The 26,581-nt window shown below is 36.4% G+C and overlaps 1 protein-coding gene across 1 annotated transcript in view; it reads right to left on the bottom strand.

The window, feature by feature from the left end:
• Nucleotides 1–262: 262 nt before the first annotated feature.
• The window catches only part of atp6v1ba (ATPase, H+ transporting, lysosomal, V1 subunit B, member a), a 30,855-nt gene continuing 4,536 nt past the window's right edge, over nucleotides 263–26,581 (bottom strand). The window contains exons 2-14 of the mRNA XM_084096382.1: nucleotides 17,763–17,818; nucleotides 17,054–17,152; nucleotides 16,813–16,906; nucleotides 16,526–16,603; nucleotides 15,681–15,820; nucleotides 10,458–10,559; nucleotides 9,688–9,785; nucleotides 9,480–9,603; nucleotides 5,965–6,115; nucleotides 5,059–5,141; nucleotides 4,183–4,287; nucleotides 3,957–4,086; nucleotides 263–1,256 (exon numbers count right to left, since the gene is read on the bottom strand). Coding sequence (XP_083952508.1) covers nucleotides 1,114–1,256; nucleotides 3,957–4,086; nucleotides 4,183–4,287; nucleotides 5,059–5,141; nucleotides 5,965–6,115; nucleotides 9,480–9,603; nucleotides 9,688–9,785; nucleotides 10,458–10,559; nucleotides 15,681–15,820; nucleotides 16,526–16,603; nucleotides 16,813–16,906; nucleotides 17,054–17,152; nucleotides 17,763–17,818 — 1,403 coding nt within the window. The 3' untranslated portion in view covers nucleotides 263–1,113. The remainder of the gene's footprint in view (nucleotides 1,257–3,956; nucleotides 4,087–4,182; nucleotides 4,288–5,058; nucleotides 5,142–5,964; nucleotides 6,116–9,479; nucleotides 9,604–9,687; nucleotides 9,786–10,457; nucleotides 10,560–15,680; nucleotides 15,821–16,525; nucleotides 16,604–16,812; nucleotides 16,907–17,053; nucleotides 17,153–17,762; nucleotides 17,819–26,581) is intronic.

The raw sequence follows: 26,581 nt of genomic DNA on the forward strand, positions 1-26,581 counted from the left end.
GACCACCACACCTAAGTGACCAGTGATTTGCTTAAAAAAAACAAAACAAAAAAAACAGACAATAGCAGCACAAATTGTAATCTGACCTTAAACATAACGTTTTACTTTTAGTAAAATCAATCCTTGGGGCAAAGAATTGCCTGAAGTGACTGAAAGTACTATATATTGACGAGAAAACTGTTATCTTGGTAGACAGGCCCGCCACACACAAATTAACGTTACTGTTATTATGACAAAAAAAAGAAATGAAGCAGTCAGCCAATCACAATAATAATATAATTTAATTCATCTGAGAGGTTTGACAGGTTTAAACAGCAAACAAAACAGGTAAAACACATTTACACTTACAGAGTAAGAAGACGGGAATGTTTAATCAGTCTTACATTGCAGAACATATTTCAAAGCACAGATGCTGTAAACATCCTCCATCCTCCTCTAATAGCTGTCAGTGACAGGCGCACACTATATGATCATTCAACACCTATAATTACCTGTCTATCAGCATAACAGAAACTATGTTTGGTGTGCAAGTATTCATTTAAATTTGTTTTTTGGATATTAATATAAATAAAAGCAAATATTTCCAAGGGAAAAAGGGCATAAATTAATTTGTAAATCAAATATTCTCATTACTTACATTGGAATGTTTGGAAACATTATTTTTACGCTTGTTATAGTGATGAATGGAGGATGTGAGCGAGCACACAAATGTGCAAGTGAGCCCTGAATATTTCCCTTTGAGCGCATATCTTTTTAATATTCTCTTTAGGCTGCAGACAGTGAAATAACTTGAACAAAAAGAAAAGAATTGAACTACAGGACAGTATGCATCTCCAGCACAATTACACATCCTATCCACATGATACAGGACACACAAACATGTATAACACAACAATGGGGGACACTGGAATAATCTCTGGGGGTCATAACACATGAGATGACAACAATTTTATGCATGATAAATGTGTATTATCCCAGAGTTATGCCCTGTAATCCTAAATATCACTTGTCAGGCTAAAGGTGGACACAAGGGATGAGATTTTTTTTTTGTGGGAGACGGGTCATGGTGACCTTTAGCCCAGACCTCCAGAAGGTGTAGTGGTCTTAGGAGGATCAGTGGCGGGCGGCGGACTCTCTCGGGTAGAACTCGGCCAGTGTGCTCTGAGGAATTCTCTTCAGCATTTCTTTGGGGAAGATTCGGAGCAACTGCCAACCAATATCCAGCGTCTCGAATACAGTTCTGTTGTCATACGGACCTAGAGAAATGGACACATATCTCATAACCTCATCTAAGTCACATGACATAACACACAAGCTTCCATAATGCATCATATATATATATATATATATATAAAGAAAATTTATACTTTAATTCTCCTTTTGAATACTTGTACTTTTATTTTTTTTAGCTTTCTATTCAGCAAAGTATCCTGAAAAAAAATGTTTTATGGTTTCCACAAAACTATAAAGCAGCACAACTGCTTTCAACATTGATAATAATAAGAAATGTTTCTGTTTCTGCACCAAATTAGCATATTAGAATGATTTCAGAAGGATCATGTGACACTGAAGACTGGAGTAATGGCTGCTAAAAAAATTCAGCTTTGCATCATAGTAACAGTTATTAAAAAAAAACCTTCCCAAACGTTTGAGTGATACTGCACATAGAATAGATACAGCGGGGGAAATAAGTATTGAACACGTCATAATTTTTCTCAGTAAATATATTTCCAAAGGTGCTATTGACATGAAATTTTCACCAGATGTTGGTAACAACCCAAGTAAGCCATACATACAAAGAAACAAACAAAAATAAGTTCAGAAATTAAGTTATGTGTAATAATGTGAAATGACACAGGGAAAAAGTATTGAACACATGAAGAAAGGGAGGCGCAAAAAGGCATGGAAAGCCAAAACAACTGCTGAAAACTTACAGTAATTAAAAAGCAATCCAGCCCCCTGTCAGTGGAAATTAATAACAGCTGGTTCAGTCCCAAATGATGGCCTACAAAAAGGTCTCATTGCCAAGGTGTCACACAAGACACATCTCATGATGGGTAAAATCAAAGAGCTGTCTCAAGACCTTCGCCACCTAATTGTTGCAAAACATAATGATGGCATTGGTTAAAGGCGCCATTCTAAGCTTCTGAATGGTCCAGTGAGCACTTTTGGGGCCATAATACGGAAGTGGAAAGACAATAATTTCACTATAAATTTGCCTCGACCAGTGCTCCTCGCAAGATTTCTGATAGAGGAGTGAAAAGAATAATCAGAAGAGTTGTCCAAGAGCCAAGGACCACTTGTGGAGAGCTTCAAAAAGACCTGCAGATAGCAGGTACTGTTGTCTCAAAGAAAACAGTAAGTAATGCACTCCACCGCCATGGCCTGCATGCGCGCTCACCACGCAAGACTCCATTACTGAAAAAAAAGCATGTTGAAGCTCGTTTAAAGTTTGCTGCACAACATTTGGAAAAGACTGGGAGAATATAGTGTGGTCACATGAGAGCAAAATTTAACTGTTTGGATGCCATAATACTTGGTGTTGGCTCTTGGACAACTCTTCTGATTATTCTTTTCACTCCTCTATCAGAAATCTTGCGAGGAGCACTGGTCGAGGCAAATTTATGGTGAAATTATTGTCTTTCCACTTCCGTATTATGGCCCCAAAAGTGCTCACTGGACCATTCAGAAGCTTAGAATGGCGCCTATAACCAATGTCATCATTATGTTTTGCAACAATTAGGTTGCGAAGGTCTTGAGACAGCTTTTTGCTTTTACCCATCATGAGATGTGTCTTGTGTGACACCTTGGCAATGAGACCTTTTTGTAGGCCATCATTTGGGACTGAACCAGCTGTTATTAATTTCCACTGACAGGGGGCTGGATTGTATTCTTCTTGTATGTATGTATTGTATTGTATGTATTGTATTGTATGTTTCTTTGTATGTATGGCTTACTTGGGTTGTTACCAACATCTGGTGAAAATTTCATGTCAATAGCACCTTTGGAAATATATTTACTGAGAAAAATGATGACGTGTTCAATACTTATTTCCCCCGCTGTATAGATATATAAAAATGATCAAATAAAGGAATTACAATCAGAAGCTTCAATGTTTAAGCTTTGAAGCAAAGAAAAAAGAAAAAGAAAAAAGCGAATGCAAAGGAATGTCTTAAAGAAATACCTTTCTTTACCTTTCGACTTTATAGCCTTCTATTTGGCTTCACAGTGTTTGAAAGAAATATCCTATCAAAACCACTGAATGACACATAATGGTGAATTTCAGTTAAACAGAAAATGTATTTATTTATTTATTTATTTATATTGTTCTACAAAACCGATGGGAAAAGGAGTAAATGCATGTTTGGTTCACTGTAAATAGAAGAAATAACTGAGATGTGTCTCTGTGTCTGAAGAACTTAGACAATGTCCTTTTCTACCAATGACACAGTGATTGTGTGACAGACACAAAAGAAGCCGAGAGATTTCATTCCAAAAATAGGGCTGCGATCAATATGAAAGATGCGCATACTTCGTTTTAATTTGATGGAGACAGAGGACATTGCACATTGTGCCACACTATAGAGCAGCAGCATTGAGAAAGACATTCACTGAGGTAAAAGTGCATCAGAGCAAGAGCAGTGGCTGAAATACTGTCTAGTAGTTTCCAATGTAGAATGTAAAATGGCATAATAGTGTACACTCGTGAGTCTGCAGAACCTTGGAATAAAAAAAATAAAAATAAAAAGTCTATAAAACTGCTCTAGTGTGGTGAACTCTGCTTTAAAAAAAACACTTTTTTTTCTTCTATTTATCAGAGAAAGACTGAAATAATTGGGTCTTCCCAAAGTTTCCTTTCTAGTGCATACATGAAAAAAACATTCCTGCTTATTTCAGACCTATCTAGAGTGAATGTGCCTATGCATTATTGAGAACCGCACACTAGGGGTTTGTACCTTGAGCAATGAAATTCTTTTCGAACTTCTGCAAGAACTCCAGGTACAGCAGGTCATCTGAGGTCAAAGCTTCCTCACCCACCACAGCCTTCATGGCCTGAACATCTTTACCAATGGCATAACATGCATACTAAGGGATTGACATAAAAACAGAGCAAGAATTAGCCTGAAGAAAAAAAAATCACATTAAATGGAATTCTGTTGGAAGAACATTCAACTTCTTTACCAGCTGGTTAGAGACATCAGCGTGATCTTTGCGGGTCATGCCCTCTCCGATAGCGGATTTCATCAATCGAGAGAGAGATGGCAGTACATTGATGGGAGGATAGATCTTTAAGTAGGGAAAAAAAGAACACCAAAGAGTACAGTTTTGAAGAATTATACGTTCATATTCATCTGGGAATCAAGTGTGCAAGAATGTGTGAATGTACATAGAATGTATAGTTTGGAGATTAATAGTCCTCAGAAGTGACCTAAATCTTGCATAAGGAACATTAGGGGACATCCTTATTTGGAAACATTGAAAATAAATCAACCAACTAACCAACCAACCAAAATATCTAAATAAATACATATATGCCAAAATAAATAATTGAAATACCAAGTGAAATAACTAAAAAAACTAAAAACTAAATTAAAGCTGCAGTCTGTAACTTTTGGCGCTCTAATTAACAGAACTGCATGCGTCTTGCGGAAGAACATTGTAGCCGGAGGTACTTCTCTCTGTTTATGTCTATGACGAGTCACGCACGTACTTGGCTACTCCGCAGTGGTACGACCCGAACCAGTCTAAAACAGTCTGAATATAAACACTTCTTATGTGTGTACCATAGAGATTCAGGATATGACAAAAACAAGGTTTGGAAAATGGATTCATGATGTACTTGCTTATTATATAAATTGTCAATTTTGAACAAAAAAAGTTATAGAAGATTTAAAAGGTGAAGTATTAAATATTAGTTCCAATAAATGAATGTGCATGAAATATTAATGGGTCCTTCTGTACTTTTGCAGATTCTGAAGTGGATTATGTACCCCTTTCATCTTATTTTCTAATCACAAAGCTTTTCAGCTGTTTGTTATGACTGGCAAAACTTCTCACCTGTCTGTTATGCAGTTGTCTGTCTACATACACCTGTCCCTCTGTGATGTATCCAGTCAAATCAGGGATCGGATGGGTGATATCTGTGTGAAACGGGGAGAAATTTTCATTTTTATTATTCAGTCATTTGCTCATTCTAGCCATAAATTATGAGATTTATTAGTTGTTCATTTCATTTGCAGCATCTGAAGATATTAAGTGGTGTATTAATATTGTGATGTTGTGATGCCCGAAATAAAAGGCCAAAGAAAGCGAAACAAGATGGAGGTTTCCTGGTGCTGCTGTAATGGGGAACACCCATTCAGAAACACACATGGGTCCTTCACAAGGATGTTTCTATAGTAACCAAAGCCATCAAGAGTGCTAGTTACTGGGCGCAGTTGCTGTGTCCGGCCAGAATACAAAATAAAGACCTAAAATAACTAAATAATTAAATATTAGTGCTGTCAAATCGATTAATAGCATTAACATAAAGGTTTGTTTACATAACATGTTGAATATTATAACATGTTGTATATTATTACATATACATACATACATATATATATATATATATATATATACACACATATGTGTGTGCATGTCTGTGTATATCTACATACCCACGTACGTACCCACCCACATACATACCCACGTACGTACCCACATACATACCCACACACACACACACACACACAAACACACACACACTTTTTCCATCAGGCTGAATTCTAAGTTTGATTTCATAGAAAAGTAATAGCACACTTCTAAACAAATTGCATAGTTTCATAGCTCAAATATAGGATGAGATTCACACTGAACTTTATAGCATATTATAGTACATTAGTATATTAATAATGTTATATAAAATAGGTCTATGGTCTAATTTGGAAAGCTAAATATTTAGAAATGTGTATGTGCTTGTACCATCATTAGGCATGGTTAGAATGGGGATCTGGGTGATTGATCCATTTCTGCCCTCCACTCTTCCAGCACGCTCATAGATTGTAGCAAGATCAGTGTACATGTAACCTGGGAAACCACGACGACCCGGCACCTCTTCACGAGCAGCAGACACCTACAACCCGCAACACATCAGGATAAAATTGGTGTTTAACATCATGACAAAAGGTTCTGTGTGTGATGTGTGTGTAAAAGTTCCCATTGTCTATTGTGAAGTTCCATAGAAGCATCTTATAACAACGGAGCTACAAAAAAACAAAAGAGTAGCATCTATTCCACAACAAGAGATCAATGACAGCCATTTCAAGTCAGTCAAATGAGGTTAATCTGTTTTCTACTTGGTGCATCTACACACAGGCACTTTTATAAGCAGAAAATACACTCAGATCTTCTCCCAAGGTTAAAACGAGTGTAGACACTGTTCTGAGCCTCACCTTTACCAGGCTGAATGGCAGAGGGAGTTAAATGTTAATGCTCCCGTAGCTCTTTGGAAGTGGCAGCCAACCGCAGAAGCCAAAGCAGGCAGCTTTAATAAGACTGAATGTATCCCAAGGTTACAGAGGCACAAAGGCAGGAGAGAATGGTCCTTTCACATGCACGCATAACTATTAAGAATGAGCATTATGCATTTTGACACGTTTAGACATCAAAACATGTTTGTGGTAGAAAAACGCTAATCACTGGCATGAGGGGGGAAGAAAGGAGATGCTGCCAAAAAAAAAAAAAGTATCTTCAGGAGGATGAGGAACAGAGTGGAATGAAGTATACACAAATGTTATTTTGTACTAATCTTCAGTTTATATAATGCCCCACTGGTATATTCGGAATGGCATACTACCTTACTACTACTACATAATATGTATATTTTTTGTACTCATAAAGTGACCAAATAGATTTACCAAACTGTACCGTATACATTCAGTGCACAATGTATGGAATACAGTATTCCTAAAGCAACACACTCCATTTCTCTTACCCTTCCAGTATGACAAACAGATCAAAAGCAACATCAACCTTGATTGTTTTTTTTTTATTAAAAAATTCACTCGTGATTTAATGATTTTTTTTTCTCCCTTGTAAAAACATTCTCTCTCGCCAGTCTGATCCAATCATGAGTCAAGAAACATTTATGAAATATTGGTCAGATATTACTTCTGGTTCATTCATCTCACAGCAAGTGGAAGGTCAGCAAGTTGAGCACATTGCATTTCGAAATAGTGTGCTCTAGAGCATACTATTTTGAAATGCAATGTGCTCAACATGCTGACCTTCCTCTAGTTTATGCTACACATTTTGCCAAATGTAGTACTGTAGGGTCCTTGACGGATTTCATGCATAAAGAAAATTTGCATACTTTGCACAGTGTATTTACACAATTTACAGCAGAAACAATAATAGTTGTATGCCAATATGCTATTCGGAACAAAGCCAATGTCTTGGTTTTACATCGAGTTTTGTTTAAAACATGATTCTTACACTTTGGCAGATGGTGCTGAAATCCATTCATTACGATTGGACACAGTGGCTCTTCAACATAAGCCACACAGGAAACAAGACACTAACCGTAACGCTGGCCATTGCTCCAATACGGTTCCAAATGTCAAGAGGGGGTTACTGTCCTTTTGTTACATGAGAGTGTGCTCTTTTATAGCCATCATAGCGGATTTATGTTTGAGCGGTTTTCACACGGAATTTGATATGATGGAAATGGCTCTGTACATGCAAAGTCAACAACTCATATTGCTAATGTGAGTTGAGAGGCTCTAAGTAAGGTTGTTATATACATGCATATAATGCGATATAAATGCATTTGCTGTGCATCCAGTCTAAGAAGTGCACAGTATAATGGCTGGGAAATCATAAAATGATAAGAAAACCAGACAGAGAGACTTAGGATAATTTACATGACAAGGTCAATTATGCTTAAGCAGACATGAAATTGAATATCTGATATATTCAATATCAGATATGAATATGAAATTTAAATGGCTACACAAAGCATCCCCACAAATCAGAGAATGTGTTGCAGATTTGTCTGCCCTTGCAACTAATAGAAAAACCTACTTGTCCCTTGAAAGCTTTCATATCAACAGGAACTGTTTATTTGAGGTACATGTGCATTATGTCTCTGTAAAAGAGACCTTCCACCATGTTTGTTGAAAAGGCTGAATTCTCCAAAAGATTTATTAAATAAATAAAGACATACATGGTTAGAAAACGTTCTTATAGCTTGTCCACTTACCAATATAAACCTATTGGAACACTGACAATTCCTTCAGTTTATTAAGTTAAGGTCACTATAGTCTATAGGGGCAGTTTTGCGTACTAAAGCAGCATTCATTGGGATGTCACATACTTATTTCTTTTGAAGGGGCGCTGGTGGAAGCACTGAATCATTTGATGCCACAAGCGAGATTAAATGTGACCAGAAGGAAAAAAACAGGATTTTAATGATCTTATTTCAAAAACATATGTAAAGGACAACTTCTATGCTCAGTAAGGCTGCATTTATTTTGATCAAAAAAGCAGCAAGAACAGTAATATTGTGAAATATTATTACAATTTGAAATAACTGTTTTCTATTTTAATAGACACTATATGGACAAGTATTGTGACACACGTCAAAATGATTGAATTCGGGTGTTTCAATCAAACTCATAGTATAAAATCAAACACCTAGCTATGGTCTGCATTTACTGTACAAACATTTGTGGAAAAAAATTGGTCGTTTTAAAGAGCTCAGTGAATTCAAGTATGGTACTGTGATTAGATGCCACAAACAAGTCAGTTTGTGACATTTCATCCCTGTTAGATATTCCACAGTCAACTGTAAGTGGCATTATTGGAAAGTGGAAGCATTTAGGAACAGCAGCAACTCAGCCACAAAGCGGAACGGAAGACCACTTAAAGTCACAGAGCGAGATTACCGAGTGCTGAGGCGCATGGTCACCAACGCTCTGCTGATTCCATAGATGAAAAGTTCTAAACTTCCACTGACATTAATATCAGCACAAAAACTGTGCAGCGGGAGCTTCATAGAATGGGTTTTCATGGCCGAGCAGCTGCATGCCAGCCTCACATCAAGTACAATGCCAAGCGTCAGATGCAGTGGTGTAAAGCACACTGCTACTGCAGTGGAAACATGTTCTGTGGAGTGACAAATCACACTTCTGTTTGTTCAACAGTGCCTGACTTTACAAATGCCAAAAATTCCCACAGGAACACAAAATCTTGTGGAAAGCCTTCCCATATGAGTGGAAGCGGTTATAACTTCAAAGGGGGATGCAACTCCATATTAATGTCTATGTATTTAGAATGCAATGTTATTAAAGTCCTAGTTGGTGTGATGGTCAATTTTTTGATGAAAGTACACAGCATTTATTTAAAATAGTTTTTTTTTTTAACTTTTTTTTTCTTTTTTCTTTTTGGTAAAGTAAAAGGCCCTTGCTTCTAGCATATCAATATGATATGGTCCTCACCTCTCTCAGAGCCTCTGCATAGGAGCTCATGTCCGTGAGGATGACCAACACGTGCTTCTCACACTGATAAGCCAGATACTCCGCTGTGGTCAAAGCCAGACGCGGGGTGATGATGCGTTCAATGCTATGTAGAAAACATTAAAATAGTCAATACATTATACAAAATGCATTATATAAGAGGATGGAGGTCATTTAAATGAATTCTCACGTAGGATCGTTGGCCAGGTTCAGGAACAAGCACACATTGTCCATAGAACCGTTCTCCTCAAAGTCTGACTTGAAGAAGCGTGCCGTCTCCATGTTGACCTGGAATAAAAAAACAAACAAAAAAAAAACACATCTGAAACGCCAAACAAACCCAAAGTCTCATTAGAGGCTAGAGAAACAGACAATGTCAGGTATTTCTAATTCATTGTTAAAACAAAATCTCCACTATTTAGTTCAAAATGACCTCTTGAAGTACACTTCCTGCTAGGAAGGAAAATCTTTTTCCCTTTATATTTTGACCACCCAGCACATAAAATCAAGATATAGAGTTACAAGGTGTCAAAAGCGAATGCATTAGCCTTGAGTCCGCACCGGGAGCCCAGCGGCCACAGGACACAAGGCTGGGTCAGTGACATTTCAAGCATGGGTTAATGGAAGCCCTCCACACTTGAATACACAGGTGAACCTGACACCTGACGCAGGTAATACCAGTCTGAGAGGACAGACCGCAGCCACTCAGGTGACAATAACAAAGGTTTGGAGAGGAAGCAGACAGTTGAGGGCAGAAGGTTAAGGTGGTGCTGAAGAGCAGGATTAAGTCACCTATGAGGACCAACATTCACCCACTCACACAAAACGGACACAATTTTACATTACGTCCACTGAGAGGATCAATTAACACAAACATCCTGAAATTCATGCAAGAATTTGACTCATGTATAGAGACCTAGATGTAAAGCAGGATTTACTATCGTAAAGAAAACCACTCACCCCCATAGCAGCAAAGACGATGGCAAAGTTTTCTGAAGTGTAGTCCATCACATCTTTGGATTTCTGAACCAAACCAGCCTGACGACAGATCTGGGCAGCAATCTACCAGTCAAAAATCACAGAACCAAAATTAGTTAGCCCTGTACATTATCGGATTTATCTTGGAACCTAATTTAAAAATAATTTTGCAATAACGTTAAAATACACAGAAATTAGGCACATTCAGTTCATCAACAAGTACATGTCATAAAACTACTGTACTAGTTGATTCACAAGCTATAATTATTTTAATTTATTATTAGTTCAAATAATCAACACTACTGTTCAAAAGATTGGGGTCCGCAAGATTTTTTTATATTTTTGAAAGAACTTCCTTATCTTCACCAAGGCTGCAATTATTTGATCAAAAAAACATGTGAAATATTATTACATTTCAAACGGTTTACTATTTTAATATATTTTAAAATGTAATTTATTCCTGTGATGGCTAAGCTGAACTTTCAGCAGCAAATACTCCAAAAATAAATGTTAAAAAAGTTGTGCCGCTTAATATTTGTGTGGAAACCACGATGCATTTTTTTCCCTCAGTATTCTTTGATGAATGGAAATGGAATTTAATTAAAAAGGACACTTTTGTTACACATGTAATGTACTGTATATGGGTGCAGATGCCTATTTGTGTGTGCATTTGCAACAAAGAGATTAAGACTATAAGCATGAGGAATTTCACGCTTATCACTTAATGTAATGGTCCTGGATGTCTAATCCGGCCTGACCCCTGACTGAACTCTGACCCTGAACACCTGTTTCTCTGAGTGGATAAAGCCGACCGTGACCCCATGACTCCTGTTTAATGAAACGAGAAACCTTTATATCACAGCACAGCGCCTTCATTAGTGAGACACTGAAACTCACTTTACACTTGGGCTGGTGGAAGTTCACACCATTCAACCTTGGCTTTTGATCATATATTTTCATAACTGACAATCACTAGAGCTTTATTCTCTCTTCACAGCCTATATAATGGAAAAACCATCGTCCTATACTATTCTTTAACTTTTTATCTTGTTGCCATGACAGAGTTCAAAACTCTTCCTTCCTTGAAGCATGTATTTGATGGTTCGCTCCCTCAGATGGCCTCGAACATTTCAGATGGGCTTTTCACACTTGTAATTGTTAACTCATGAAGCTACTGTATTCCTGTTCCTTTAATTCAACTCACTTTAACATTCTAGCACAGCAGTTTCACACTGTATACCATTAAATTCAGGGTTAGCACTGCAAGGGCAGGACTAACCCTGTTCTGGAGCCGGTTTTCATAACCTACTTTCTTTACCCAGGGTCAAATGTTGTCTTAATACAGGGTTTAAAATGACATAAACGCAGGGTTAAGCATAGTGTGAAAAGCCCCAAAGTGTTGTGGTTTATTACTATTGCCTGTGTGTGTGTGTGTTTGTGTGTGTGTGTGTGTGTGTGAGAGAGAGAGAGAGTTTAAGGGTGTTAATGGGAACTTTCTTGTTGATGGTTTGGAGAGAAGCTGTTAAAATCTCAGGGCTGAGTGAACCAGCCAGTGCTACCCAATGACATTCACACAAGATAATAACTGTGTAAGAAAATGTACACAAAGCCTCATTTGCCAAAAACTGATTATGTCGTGCAATAAAGTGGCACATCTAATAAAGATTTGAAATATCTGCGACTGGACCTAAAAAATATTTTAAATGAAAATAAGTTATGTCATTTAGATAAAGATTGTACATATGGTATATATTTGATCTAAATATTTCAAAATGATTATGTACTATTTATTCATAACTGTCTGACAAGACAACATTTACCGGTACTAAATAAATGTCCTGTTCATGTAGCAAAAGCATTAAAGGAATAGTTCACCAAAAAATGAAAATTCTGTCACTAATTACTCACCCTCGTGCCGTTCCAAAGTCCTAAGACTTTCGTTCATCTTCAGAACACAAATAAAGATATTTGTGATGAAATCTGAGAGATTTATGTCCCTCCATTGACAGCTACGCAACTGACACTTTGACACGTCAAAAAGTTCATAAAGAGTATTTAAAACCTGAATTTAATCCGTTCATCATATAAAGTGATTGTGTCTCTTCAGAAATTATTGGACTAAACTGCTCAATTCATATAGATTAGTTTTACAAAGTGTCAGTTGCATTGCTGTCTATGGAGGGACAGAAAGCTCTCAGATTTCACCTCTCTAATTTCAGGGTGAGTAATCAATGAAAGAAATTTTCATTTTTGGGAGAAATATCCCTTTAAGGAAAAATAAATAAATAAATAAATAACAAAATTTTGGGTGGCCCTGGGAAAAAAGTCCTCATGTCCTTTGCACAAAGTCCTTAAAACACTGCAAAATATACAGACAAATTAAAGCACACATAATAGAAATAATAGTCAATGCTTTGAGAATTATTAATTTTCTTCCGTAGACTTCAGAGCATTTACTCGGCAAATGACACGTGTTTGAAGGTTTGAGGCACTTGACTAAAGTTGGGCGCTGTAATTTTATAATTCTAAACAATATCTCAAAACAGCACCTAAACTGAGGGTGAAATGATGGCACTGAGGTTTAGAAATTATTTGACCTTGAATTACTAACAAACTACTTCACAAAACCTTCATCATACAAAATTAATTATACGGTAATTATGAAACTAAACCAGAGTCTAAGGACTATTGAACTTGACTATGATACAAAATAGTAGAAAATAGTAATGATTGACCTTCTTACTCAATAGAGTGCTGTAGGGATGATGTATTTTTGTAGGCCAAAACCGAGAAAAATGTTAGCAATTAAGCACTTATGGTTCCATCGTTCCGAAGTCAACAGGATTTTGGTTAAAAGAATGAAATAAGTTCTGTGGTCAGTGAACACAAGATCGAAGTATTTTCACGTTTCATTCTACAATAAAACACACCACTTGTGACACTGAAGTCGAGCAACCATGGTGTAGTTCGTTCATAGCCTAAGATTAGGTTTTTATATTTTTCTGCTGATTGTATTTAGGCTTCAAAATTCATAAAAGTTGTGTTCATTTGTGAAAATTATCTTGATGGACAAAACATGCAGCTATCATAAACTTTTGTTGAACACAGAGCTTATTTTTTGTGATAATTCACAAACCTATGGAAAAATAGTATTGGGTTTTTGTCGAGGGAACCAGTGTGATGCTAACTTCCGGGTTTGGACTACAAATTTACGTCAGCACTGCAGCACTCTATACAAGGCAGCCTACATATATTCTTAATAGCTCATGTCGTGGGTTACAACGTTCATTTTCCAGCCTGACAGCAGATAAGTTTGGCAGCTGAGTCACTTACAGTCATAGCGGTATATGTAGTAGTGGGCATAACCTACTACAAAAGCTTATTTATGATCTTTGGGACAGAAATTACTAAAGCACGAGCAACCTATGAACTATGTGGTGTTGTATGCTTAGAAAGCCCTTGTAAAACCACACTAAAGGTTCTAAAAAAGTATTCCATATGCGTGTATTCATCTCCATTGTTTATGTGATAAAAAGCTGGTGCCAAAGATATTGACTGTGACCTATACCAATGTTCTTTGAAAGTTTGAGGAACAAATTTAGAGTTCAAGAATCATTTGTAGTTCTCATCTCATTTTAGTTCAGCCAGGACATTACACTTATCTTGGAACTAAACAAATCATGTGACCTCGAGCAGGTTCTGGACATATTGATCATTACTAAGTGGTTGGTTTTGTTTGCGTACTCTAGAGCTCTCGAAATCATACCGGTTCTTCCCACATTCACACGAGAGGAGAATGTGATGAAACGAACCCTGACCCACCTCACTGTTTCCACAGAAACACCACAGGCTGAAATCAATTACAGATCCCTCTCAAATTAACGTTAATCACAGAGCCTTGTCTCGCTCGCGAGCATAATACAGAAAATGGAACTGTGGCTGCCTCAGTGCTACACAATAAAGTGCTAAATTTGATCACAACACTTCAAATGAGGGAATTTAAATAAATCCCTCTAGGTTTCATTAAAATAATTAAAACACACTGGCAAGCAGCATGGTCTGTATTGTATCATCGGTTCCATAATTGAGCTCTGGATAAAGACAGATTCCTGTGGAGCATTTCGAAGAAAGTTAAAAATCTGGCTGGATGAATGCAAAAACAAGGTGAATCTAGGTCCTGCTTAAAGGGTAACTCTCGCCAAATTGTAACCTAGGCTATTTTTGTTAAATCTACCCGAGTCAAACATTCGTGTAAAAGCATAATTAGAATGGAAACGCCACTTTTAAGATCGACCGTATTTCCGTTTTCAGTCAAAATGCCTTTTGAATGGGAGTGCTAGGGGCACTACAGTTAGGCACGCTATTTTTAAAACACTAAGAAGGCTCTAACACAACATGAAACTGTGCTTGAAGTACACTTTATCAGTTAGTGTTTCCAGTGGCTGGAATTTTGACTACTTGTCATAAGTAGTCGATCTCCGAATGCAACGTAATGAACTGAGCTTTCCATCTTTACTCTCCTCATGTTACGTTGCATTCGGAGATTGACTGACAAAATTCCAGCCACCGGAAACACTAACTGATAAAGTGAGTCGTACAAAATCTTTCTTTTTAGTAAACTTTGTGTACACAAACAATGTTGTCAATTCTCGAGTTCATGTGTAGAGCCCCTGGTGATACTTCAAGCACAGTTTCATGTTGTGTCGAGCCTCCTTAGTGTTTTAAAAATAGCGATTTTGATGCTATCATTGTAAAGAAATGTATGCTAGTTGTAAAACAATATAATGGTCAGACAATAATCTCAAAAAAGGCCAAATATCATTAAGCTTAGTCATGTCCATTTGACCAATAAACAGAAGTAATAGTTATTTTTAAAAAAAGTGTACTGCCAGCCTCTAAAATGGATAATACACAATTTATGTTTTTGAGTATTGATTATATTATATTAGCCTATATTATATTAACAAACGCCTCAAAATATAAAAACGAAAAAACTATATTTATTTATTTTGTCAATAAGTCATCCAATAATTGTAATGGTGTCAGGGAATGATATTAAATTGTATAATTTGATTATTTTACACAATCAATTATCAATTTAATAATTTTACACAATCTAGATATTAGCCTAAGAAAAGTCCATACTGGACGACAACAGCCAACCTGCAGAGCAATAACTTCTGTTGTGTAATGAGTTAAACACACCTCATTATGTGGTAGTCCAGCAGCACTAAAGATGGGGATCTTCTGCCCACGGGCAATACTGTTCATGCCATCAATAGCAGAGATGCCAGTCTGAATCATCTCCTCAGGGTAGATACGACACTGAGGGTTGATGGGCTGACCTAAGAGGAATCAAAGTGAGAACAGTGATCTCACATGAGCAGAAAACAATTCTGGTACTTAGGAGTCTACAAGGTACAACTTCTATTTCTAAAGAAGGAAAAAGATTTTCTTTAGTCAAAACTATCCACATTGACCACTCATGGCAAATGATCAAGGCTTGTATTTTAGAAAAACGTTTTCTCGTTAAGGCATATCAGCGTTCTACACACCATTTGGAGTGGTGTGACCTTGAGGCCTGATCAACCTTTTATTACGCCCCCTCTTATCCGTTTGGCTCATTCAAACGTTGCTTTGAGTCCCCATTGTATACCTTTGATAGCTCAAAGGCTCACCTTTGCCATTTCAGCTTAGCAGAGATCAGGGTCATGAGGTCAGTAAATGGCTTAAAAAGCACACAAAAATTCCCTTTCAATCTCTCAAAATATTCAAATATTAACAAGGAGGAATTTTAGGCATTTATAAACATATTACTGGCCTTTCAACTAAGCTGCAGACAAACTGAGCACACGCTGAAAAAGAACATTTAACACGTGGTAGCCAAATTGGTAAAGCTGTGCAGCTATATTTTAAAATCAGTTTGATACCAAAAAGACCCAACATTTAGAGTAAATGAGATCACCGTATTGCTCAGTCATCTATGCGCCTCTCAAGAAGACACTTGTTCCTGCAAATGTTATATAAAGCCTAAAAAAGAAACCACTTACCCATGATGTCCAAATAGTCCTCAGCCAGAACAGTAGGACCCCGGTCAATGGGTTTACCGGACCCGTTGAAAACACGTCCTGAAATAAAATGACAAGTTCTTCATGACATCTGTATTGGTTATGTAGAAGACACAGTCTACTAACACTCTAATGAGAGTTAGTTAACATGTAGTTGATAAGTTACTTATAGTCAATAGTATGCTCAAAAGGGACCATCAAAATAAAGTGTTACTGACACATAAATACAATGATTACATAGGCTGCATGAACATTAGTCACATGCTTACCAAGCATATCCTCAGACACAGGTGTGCGCAAGATGTCACCAGTGAATTCACATGCGGTCTTCTTAGCATCAATACCTGAGGTTCCTTCAAACACCTGATGGGCACAAAATGCAAATATTTTTCAGTTATGATCTAAACTTAACTTGAGATACTGTAAGTACTGACTCTAACAAATACTCTAACAAATATTTATAGAGAATAGTTATAGATTAAAAAAAAAAAAAACATGATTTCAGTGCACCTGGACGACAGCTTTGGTGCCAACGACCTCCAGAACTTGCCCGCTCCTCTTGGTCCCATCAGGTAAGGTGAGGTGCACAATCTCTGCATAACGTGGGAACTAGAGGAGGACAACAAAGAAAGAAGAAATGAAGAAGAGGATCAATACATACTACCATTCAAACTCGTTCAGTTTTTTGGGGGAAAGAAAATATTATAAAAATAAAATATTTTATTGAACAATGATTCATTAATCAGAAGTGACAGTAAAGACGTACATTGTTACAAAAAAAGTAGTTTTTACAATGATAATAATCAGAAAGTTTTCTTTGAGCAGCAAATCATCTCAATATACTGATTTCTGAAGGATCATGTGACCCTGAAGACTGGAGTAATGATGCTGAAAATTCAGCTTTGTCATCACAGGAATAAATTACAAATAATAATAATAATAATAATAAAATGAATGAATAAAGTAATGAATGTAATTACTTAAACATAAATGACCAATAAAAATGAATAAATAATTGTATCCAAAATCTAATGTTCAAAAGTTTAACTATAAAATTATTATTTTTTCTTTTCTTTACTTCAGTTGGAAAAAATGTCCTTCTTTCCTTTTTCTTTTATATATGAAAGCTAGGACTATTTTTTTTTGCATTGCAAAGAAAGAATAAATCTTCTCATATTTTGAGATACTTTACAAGTTAAAACATGGAAATAGGTCTTACTTTGACATTGTCCAAGATAACCAGTGGCCCATTTACACCAGACACAGTAGAGTAGGCTGAGGAAGACAAAAACAACACAAAACATAAAAATATACACAATAAACCTTTTTACAGAATCAGTACTGCTTGGAAAGGATGTTGTATAACACCTCATAATTAATATTAAAATGTACACCTTCAATTTGCATTTTTATTTGACCATTTGAGACGCCCTGAATAGTAAACATGCAATTACTAAACAGATACATGGGAAACTTTTATTGATTCTAGGTTGCTGCATGTCTTCTTGACAAGCATGAGTGCACAGCAGACAGACAGACACACACACACACACACACACACACACACAAAAACACACTGTGACCAATAAAGTGCATGATATTTGCTACAAAAGCCCACAATCACATGGAAATGAGGACTCTTTCTCTTGACACCTGTGCATCTAATTGTACACAGTGACCTTTACTGGAGTATTCTAAATGGCTTTCATAAATTTCCATGTCCAAATGTCAGGGCTACAAGAAAATAGTTAGCACATTCAAGGCAGCTTTTTCGGCAGATGTCACGATGGGGGACGACATCTTCACTCTGTTCCGTGAGGGACAATTACTTGCCTCAGACTATGGTGATTTATGATGGTTCCAGGGGCCCAAAAAGTCTCATACAGCCTATAAACAATTACATTAATTTTAGGGAGACAGAAATAACTATCTTTTGGGTCGAACAGGCCAAGCAGAGTGGGGCACAGAAGTGACTTTAAGATGACACTCTTTTTTTCCAACATGACCGGGGTTCATGTGACTCCTGAATCACTCTTGGACAGTCTGTCTTTAACAAACTATGACTCAGAGATCAGGCATAGTATGCCCCAAATATAACAACAAATACATCAGATGGAGGAAAGAAATTCTGCTAATTGTTGGAGCTGTGGTGCACACACTCTTAAGGAGTTGTGGTGCTCATATGAGTAAGGCAGGTTCTAGTCTGACCTGCAACATGTCACAATACATTCTTTTCAGCCCAATCTATTGGTGTAATCATGTAGAAGCAAGAAAATAAAAACTAGTGTTGATTTTTAATTTCATCAATATGAGCTTTTTTAATATATTTTATATATATATATATTTTTTTTTTTTACAATCTCTCCCCAACCAGTCCAGATCAGTATGAGCAAGAAGGGGTGGGCGATATGGCAAAAATATCATATCACAATTTTCAGGAAAATCACGATTCAATCCCGATCTTTTCATTTTGGTTTTACTACTTTGCAAGTGACTAAGCAATACAGCCAAACTAATTTTCCCATTTTACAAATGTAGTTTTACAAGGTAACAAAAAAGAATGACAGACAATTAAGGCCAAAGTAGGGGTGGGCGAAGATGAAAATCTTTATTTCATTATTTTATCTTTGTTATTAAAAATACAGATACAATATTATATACAAATGAAATAAAACAATTAATTTTTTACAGTAGGTGTATTTAACAGTAGTATTCAAGTAAGAAATTGAAAAAATATTATTATTAAAAAAAGTTATTAAGTGTAACTTTATACTAAGCAGTAAGTGATTTTCTCTTAAGTCTTTTGTTGTTTGTTTAACATTAATGACAAGCGGCAGTAGGTTTATTAGCCTGCTGTCACTTTGTCACTTCATGCATGGATCAAATATACAAACGCACATTTGGATTTCTCCCAACTGTTTACGTTCACTTTAGACATAATCGATTGTGTTTATGTAAACCTTGTGTGTATTTGACAGTATATTGGGACGGAGGCTCCAGAACTGCAACTGATAGAATGTACATTGTAGACCAATAATACAAATTTCTTCAAAAGCAGATCATTGAAAATCAAAAATCGTGATATCGCACACCCCTATGAGCAAGTATTTCTGTTTTTGGCCCAGGGTCCAGGTGCATGCTCAGGGTGGGCTGTCATTAGGAGCAGAGGGTGTGGTCTCATACTTTGGCCTTTTACTTTGCATGGGAAAACATTAGCCGCCCTGTCACAGGAGCCAATTTGGTGTGTGTCCTTTCACTTTGTTTCAGCGTGTGTGTATACGTGTGAAAGAGAGAGATAGTGCATGCTAGATGGAGAAGAGTCGGCTTTGTCTGCTCTGGGTCGTCCATCACGCCCCAGTGTGTCGGTTTTGTGTACGCCATCAGACTGCGGTCTGATATCAAAGGCAGTAGGAAATAAGAATGGACCGTCTCTAACGCCCAGCACAGCAGCCCCACGGGGAGCAGACACTATGCCACTAATTAGAGCTTCAGAAAGCAGAATCATTTGTCAATGCACTATTGCCGTTTCCCACACACACACCTGCACATCGTGACTTTCCTTACTGGCTGAGGAGAAAAGGAAGAGTAAAAGAGAGAAACGTGGTTCCATCCTTTTTGTTGTTGTTACCCTTTTCAGTTATTTTTCTTTATGGCTTTATATTTGTGTTCTATCTTTGTCTTCATAAAAAATATATATATACATAAACAAAGGAAGAACTGTGTTAAAAAAAAGCCCCCTGCTCTAACAAATAGCGTCACAGTTACCAAACGACAGACGTCTGTTGCGTTTTCCTCTCTTCGACTGCCCTGTGGTATTTTTTTAAAAATATATTTTCAAAATTGATGTAATGCATATTTTTAAGTCAGGAACAATGCATTTAAACAAGTTTCAATTGTTAAAACATTTCAGTGTTTAAATTAATTTTTCGACTTTTTTGTCAGATGGTAAAACCAAATATTTATAAATATATATTTAAAATTTTATCATGAAATCTTAGCAAAGTAACCCTTAGAGTGTCTACAGTGCTTACACAATTATTTTGTGGTTAGGGTTATTCTAGTGGCCAGGTATTTAGTATCTTTAGCATCTGATTTTTACTTTTAAAGACAGAAAAATAATCATACAAGTATACCAGTAAATGCATTAATAACTGTTCACAATCTATTTCAGACACTTTGACCTATTATTTGTTGGTTTAAATCAAAAATGTACATGGTTGCACCACCTGACAACATTGAAATGAAAGGAAAAAAATCCAGCATTCAGCATATTCACTGTCATTATTAATTACATAAATATATATCTATATAGATAGAATAAAGAGTAAATCACATTCATAACGTAGGAACTGGAATAGGCTACAGTGGAAAAGATTAGGTACACTGTAATCTAAGGTGATTGAATAACAACAAAGTAAGTCATGTTTTATATTGATGTCAAAAAACAATCAGCTTAAGTCAGTTTAGAACTTTAAATTAAAATATCAAAAATGCATTCATCAAATGTCAAAACATTAAATTCATAGCGACTTTAATGGAACACTATATAATACATACTAAATAAGATTCATAACCTCTCTTTTCTTTTTTCAAAATATGCTTTTGCAGCCAGATCATTTTAATGCGCTCCCTGTGTCCTTACCTTACTTTTTTATGTGAGTACACCTAATATAAAGTGTGACACCCAGTATAAAAAAGTGTGACCGATTTTTCTTTACTTGATATGATAGAGGCATCTATTAAAAAATTATCATGAAGATAATAGTAATTATTAATAAGTGTAAAAGATCTTTAATTTAAAACTAACATTTTAGAACAATAATAATTAGAAATAATAATAATAATAATAATAATAGACAATCTTACCGTAAATGTATTATGTACTCAGCTAAAATAATGTTTTTTACTTCATTGCAGTTGCACCACCAGACTTCCTGGTTGCGCCACCTGACTTTTGCAACTAGTTTTGGACTGGTCGCCCCCAATAAAACGGTTACTTGCAACTTTAATTTACTTATATTGAAATGAAATTATTTTTATTTTAATATGGTTATCCAAATTCCTATTATACAAAAAAAAATTTTTTTTTAAATATGTCTAATAAAACAAGAAATCTCACAAAAAAAATATATTTGCTGCGCAGGTGAAAGACTTGAGCTCCCATTATTGTGATTCCCTGAGCGACACCTCTTCCCTAAATAAATGATTAGTCTCATAATTGCCGTTATTACGGTGAAAGAAAAACAGTAGTCAAATCAGCCTAACACTGAATATTCGCTCTCTCAAAACACACAAAAACAGATGCGTTTGGCAAATTTGCGAACACACTAAAATGCAGGCTTCCTGCAAATTCCATCATTTTTCAAGACATTATGGCTTTTCCTTCCCTCCGTCCTTTTTGCCTCAGCCCAGACAAATTGCAGTATGTGCTTCACAGGGAGGTGCTTATAAAATGGATTTAATAGCTACACTTACCCTACAAATTGCCCATATGTTTCAAAGGAGATGCATATGTCTATTTACTGAGAGGTGATCATAATTACGAGGCTGGAAAATTGCGGCCTTATAATTGTACATCAACCCCTTAAAAGTCTCTCGAACGCAACGCAAACTGCTAATGGAAAATAGTGAGGAGATGAAATCTTTACTCAAACAAAGCTCATGATATGCTCCGATATTGCGCACAACATTAGACGAACGCTAAATGAAGACACGCATGTGCTAATCTGCACTGCCAAAGCAGGACGCAGCTAGTTTTTAGTCAAACAATGGAAGCAAAAATTTCAATTTGTTATATCTAAATACTCAGGAAAAAAGGCACAAAACGAGCCGTACAAAACAAATACACAGAGTAGGAAAATCTGATCATAATTAAGCAAGACGAATCGCTTCTAAAAAAAAAAAAAAAATTAGCCCGATGAAACAACCCTGCCGAACCATGAGCCAATCGCCTTCCAGCTCTCTGATGAAGATGGCGGCCCACTTCAACTCCACACACAGAGGACTCAGTGCCGCATAAGAGGCCTTGTAAAATAAAGATTAAAAAATGGCTATACATTCACATGGTGTGAAGTAGCAACATTTCCCATTAGGCTTGAAAAACTTTCCCCACCCCTCCCAGGACACTTGAGTTTGAGTGCGCCAGTCCGAGGGCTAGGCATGCAACACCAGCGCGGGTCAACGTGAGGCCTGTGGAGCTGCCAGGCCCTATTGTGTGCCGAGATGTTAATTGGTTCTAATCCGGCGGTAGAAGCTGTTTTGGTAGCCTGACCCCGCGCCCTGAAGGACACCTTGGTGTGAAATACTAAAGGGCCCATTCAAGTGGTGCTGAAAGGAGGCATGGAGCATTCCAACACATTTCCATTTCTGCTGTGAAAGAGAAGCGCTGACGGGGAGGGAGGGGGTGCACGGTGGGACAGGCGTTTTTGGGCCGGCCGGTAGTGTCGCGCTGAAACTGAATTAACGATACAAAAGCGCAGGCAAAGGTGCCAGGCTTCTCTCATTCACGCACATCCTCCTGCATTTCTTCTTTTTCTTTTTTTGCAGAGCGTCCACATGGTGGTTTCCCATAAGACGCTATAAAAGAGAGTGCTAATTGCCCCATGTTTGGGATCAGATGGACAAAAATGCAACTGTCATTAAACAGACAAACAAGCCTCACACAATTCCACCATGACACCCGCTAAACTTACCCCGTAAGGCCCACATATATGAATTCGGAGACATTGGGTGTCTTTGATACCGTAACTGAAAAAGACTGATCCTGTCGGAGGGGAGAGTGGTATCCATTCAAAGTTTTAAAATGTAGACTGACAAGACAGGAACGATTTTACTTTTTCTAAAGAAATTCTAAGAAAAAAACAAATCTCATTTGTGCATTTAGGAAATTGAAATTGTGGACACAAAATCCAAAATCAGCAACTGAAAGTGGATTTTGTCGCAGACCTACAATGTTGGCAATGGCTTTATAACTCATATTCATAATTTGGAGACTCTGAAATGACTAATAGTTTGATATGACACCTCTTCTCTCTCTGACTGAGAGAATAATGAACAGACTGTTTAAGCTGTATAAGTGAGCAAATGTTCAATGGTAGAATTAAACAAACCACCTGCCAAAACACTATAAATTACGCAGCTATTCTGCAAGTACGGACAACGTTCAATACGACCTGTCGCCGCCAACATAAAAGGCACAAAACGTACGTATACTGTGCTTTTGATTAAACACACATTAGCACATTTCTGTGAAAATAAAAATCATGACAATTTTCATGACAATAATTGCGGCTGCAGTCCTGTAAAGACATATAATAGCTGCTGGATTCTAAACTCAATGTTATGCCAATTCAGAAACACACTGAACAAATGCAAAAACTGTGGGACCAATAAAAAAAATTAAAAAAAGAGAAACGTTGGATGACCAATAGATAGACATATTTGAAAGACAGTGAATCAGAGCTCACAGGGGACCTTGATGGTATTCTCTAGGACTTCAATGCTAACAGAGGGAATCCAATTATGGCACTGACAGCACAATGTGCAACACACTCAAAAGGGCAGTTTTTGGATTTAGTAGACTACGTATCAAAATAAATTGAGCAAAATCGAAAAATGAAAGATGATCATTTCCAATGTATAAAATATTAATGACAAACTAAAGATTGTTTGGAGGGCCTTCATGGCTTTACGCACAAACACATTATAGCCTTTTTGAATAACCCTTAAGAGCTAGGTAATTAAATATGAACCTTCCCTTGCAGAACATTTTACTGTCATTGTGAACTGAAAAGTTACTAAAAAAAAAAAAAAAAAAAAGAGAAAAAAAGAGAAAAAAAATTGATAAAATTAACAAAGTATTAAATATTGAAAATTGAAAATGAAACGTTAAATTATAAAATAACAAATAAATTCATTATAATCTAAAAATACAAGATAAATCAATGTTTGCCATGTTTTTCATTTAGTTCAGGCTCTGTTAATAAAAAAATAATGGTAACACTTTACAATAAGGTTCCATAAGTTAAGGTTAGCGCATTAACTAATATTAACTAACTATCAGCAAAACATTCGTTACAGTGCTTTGTTAACATTAATTATAATTGTTAGTTCATGTTAGTTCTGGTTCATAATGTTAACAGATACAACTTTTGATTTTAAATCACATATTAGAAACATTAATGTAGTTAACTAATGCTAGCAAATGAAACCTTATTGTAAAGTGCTACCAAAATAATAATGTAATGCCCTCTTTTAGCGCCATTTAAGAGACGCAAAGAGTCCGTCTGAAGTTACAATGTTTGGAATAACGTGACAATGACATCAGGATTAAATGGGATGAGAGAAAAGGAATTAACTTGACATGCTATCAAACCTACCAAACAAAAAAGTCCCCTACAAAAATAAACAAAAGCAAGACCTGCATGCAACACACAGACAGTCTAATAAAGACAGGCACACACATAATTGTGGCTGTTCATCTGTCCTAACAAAGACCTCCACAGTGTTGACACCCCCATCAAACAGGAATGCTTTTAACCCCACAGGTAGAAGCAGAGGCTGTAACGGAGGACTCCCCACACGCATGCACTGATTGGGTCGTGTGTAATCAGACGACTGCGTGTGTGTGTGTGTGTGTGTGTGTGTGTGTGTGTGGGGGGGGGGGGGGGGGGGGGGGGGTGACGGTGGGAAGAGCTGTAATCTGTGTGTGTTTCCTGGCGGGATGCAGACTGAAGGGGTGACAGCTAAACTGAGACAGCTGGTTAACCCCACTGCCTCTCGAGGAGAGGTTGCAAAGTGGTGCAGTTACAATAGATCGAAACAGCCGTAATGCTACTGCAACAGTTTGAGAGTGATTTGCAGGGATAGGCGGGTTTTCACCCGTACGCTGCCTAGCAACAGATCTATAACAAAAGTCCATAGCGGGCCCCCTATGACAAGCCAAGTTTACACTTGTTTGTCATATATCATATTAGAGTCGATGTGGATGGCGTACTCAAGTTACTTTGATGTTGGAAACAAGACAAGATATTTTAAATCAAGAAACTTTCTAATATCTCAGAATCTCCATATCTTAAAACATAGATACATAAAACTGTAAACAAAAGTTCACGAGTTAATAGCGCATTTGACAGCTATTATTTTATGTAGGCCTACATGTAATACTCTGTGCAATAAAATGCATATTTATGTAAAATACATATTTAAAAATGCATAAGACAACAATAGACAATTAGCAGACTTTTTGCATCTCTATGAACCATTTTAGAAGTCATTTTTATGTAAATATTTAATATAAATCATTAGCCACAAAATATAAACATCTTAATAATATCTGAAATAATATAAATTAAAAAATAATTACAAATTAAAATAATTATAAATAAATAGATACATTTCATATATTTTAGTTAAAATAAAGAACATGTAGGCTACATCCTTAGTAAATAGATTAGATAGATAGATAGATAGATAGATAGATAGATAGATAGATAGATAGATAGATAGATAGATAGATAGATAGATAGATAGATAGATAGATAATCATTAAAAATTATACTAAATTATATTATACAAATACAATGAGGTAAACAGTGAAAATTACACAATAAAGACATTTTGATAAAAGCTAAATTTTTCATAGAAACACACAATAACAACAACAAAAATAATAATATGCATTTAAGATAGAACCAGTTGTGAACTAGTTGTGTAAAGAAAAATAGTGTGTCATATGTGACGTGCATAATGGAATAAAAAGGATTTTTTTTTCCTATTCAATTTAAGTAGCCCATAATTTTATATACTCGGATACTATTTTTGAAAGTTGACTGTTCTATACTCATCTTTCATTTACTTTTCTTTGATGGCAAGATGAAGTCGAACGCCCACCGCGGGCTTTCTTTTTCACTGTCACGACAATTGATTAATTACAGGCGGACAAAAGGATTAGCAACAGGAAACAGTGGATAAAATAAAGGAGGGCTGTGACATCTGAAAGATTTGTTTATAACCATGTCATTACGGGTAATTGTTTCT

Source organism: Abramis brama (genome assembly GCF_963993115.1).
Source record: "Abramis brama genome assembly, chromosome: 21".
Classification (NCBI taxonomy): domain Eukaryota; kingdom Metazoa; phylum Chordata; class Actinopteri; order Cypriniformes; family Leuciscidae; genus Abramis; species Abramis brama.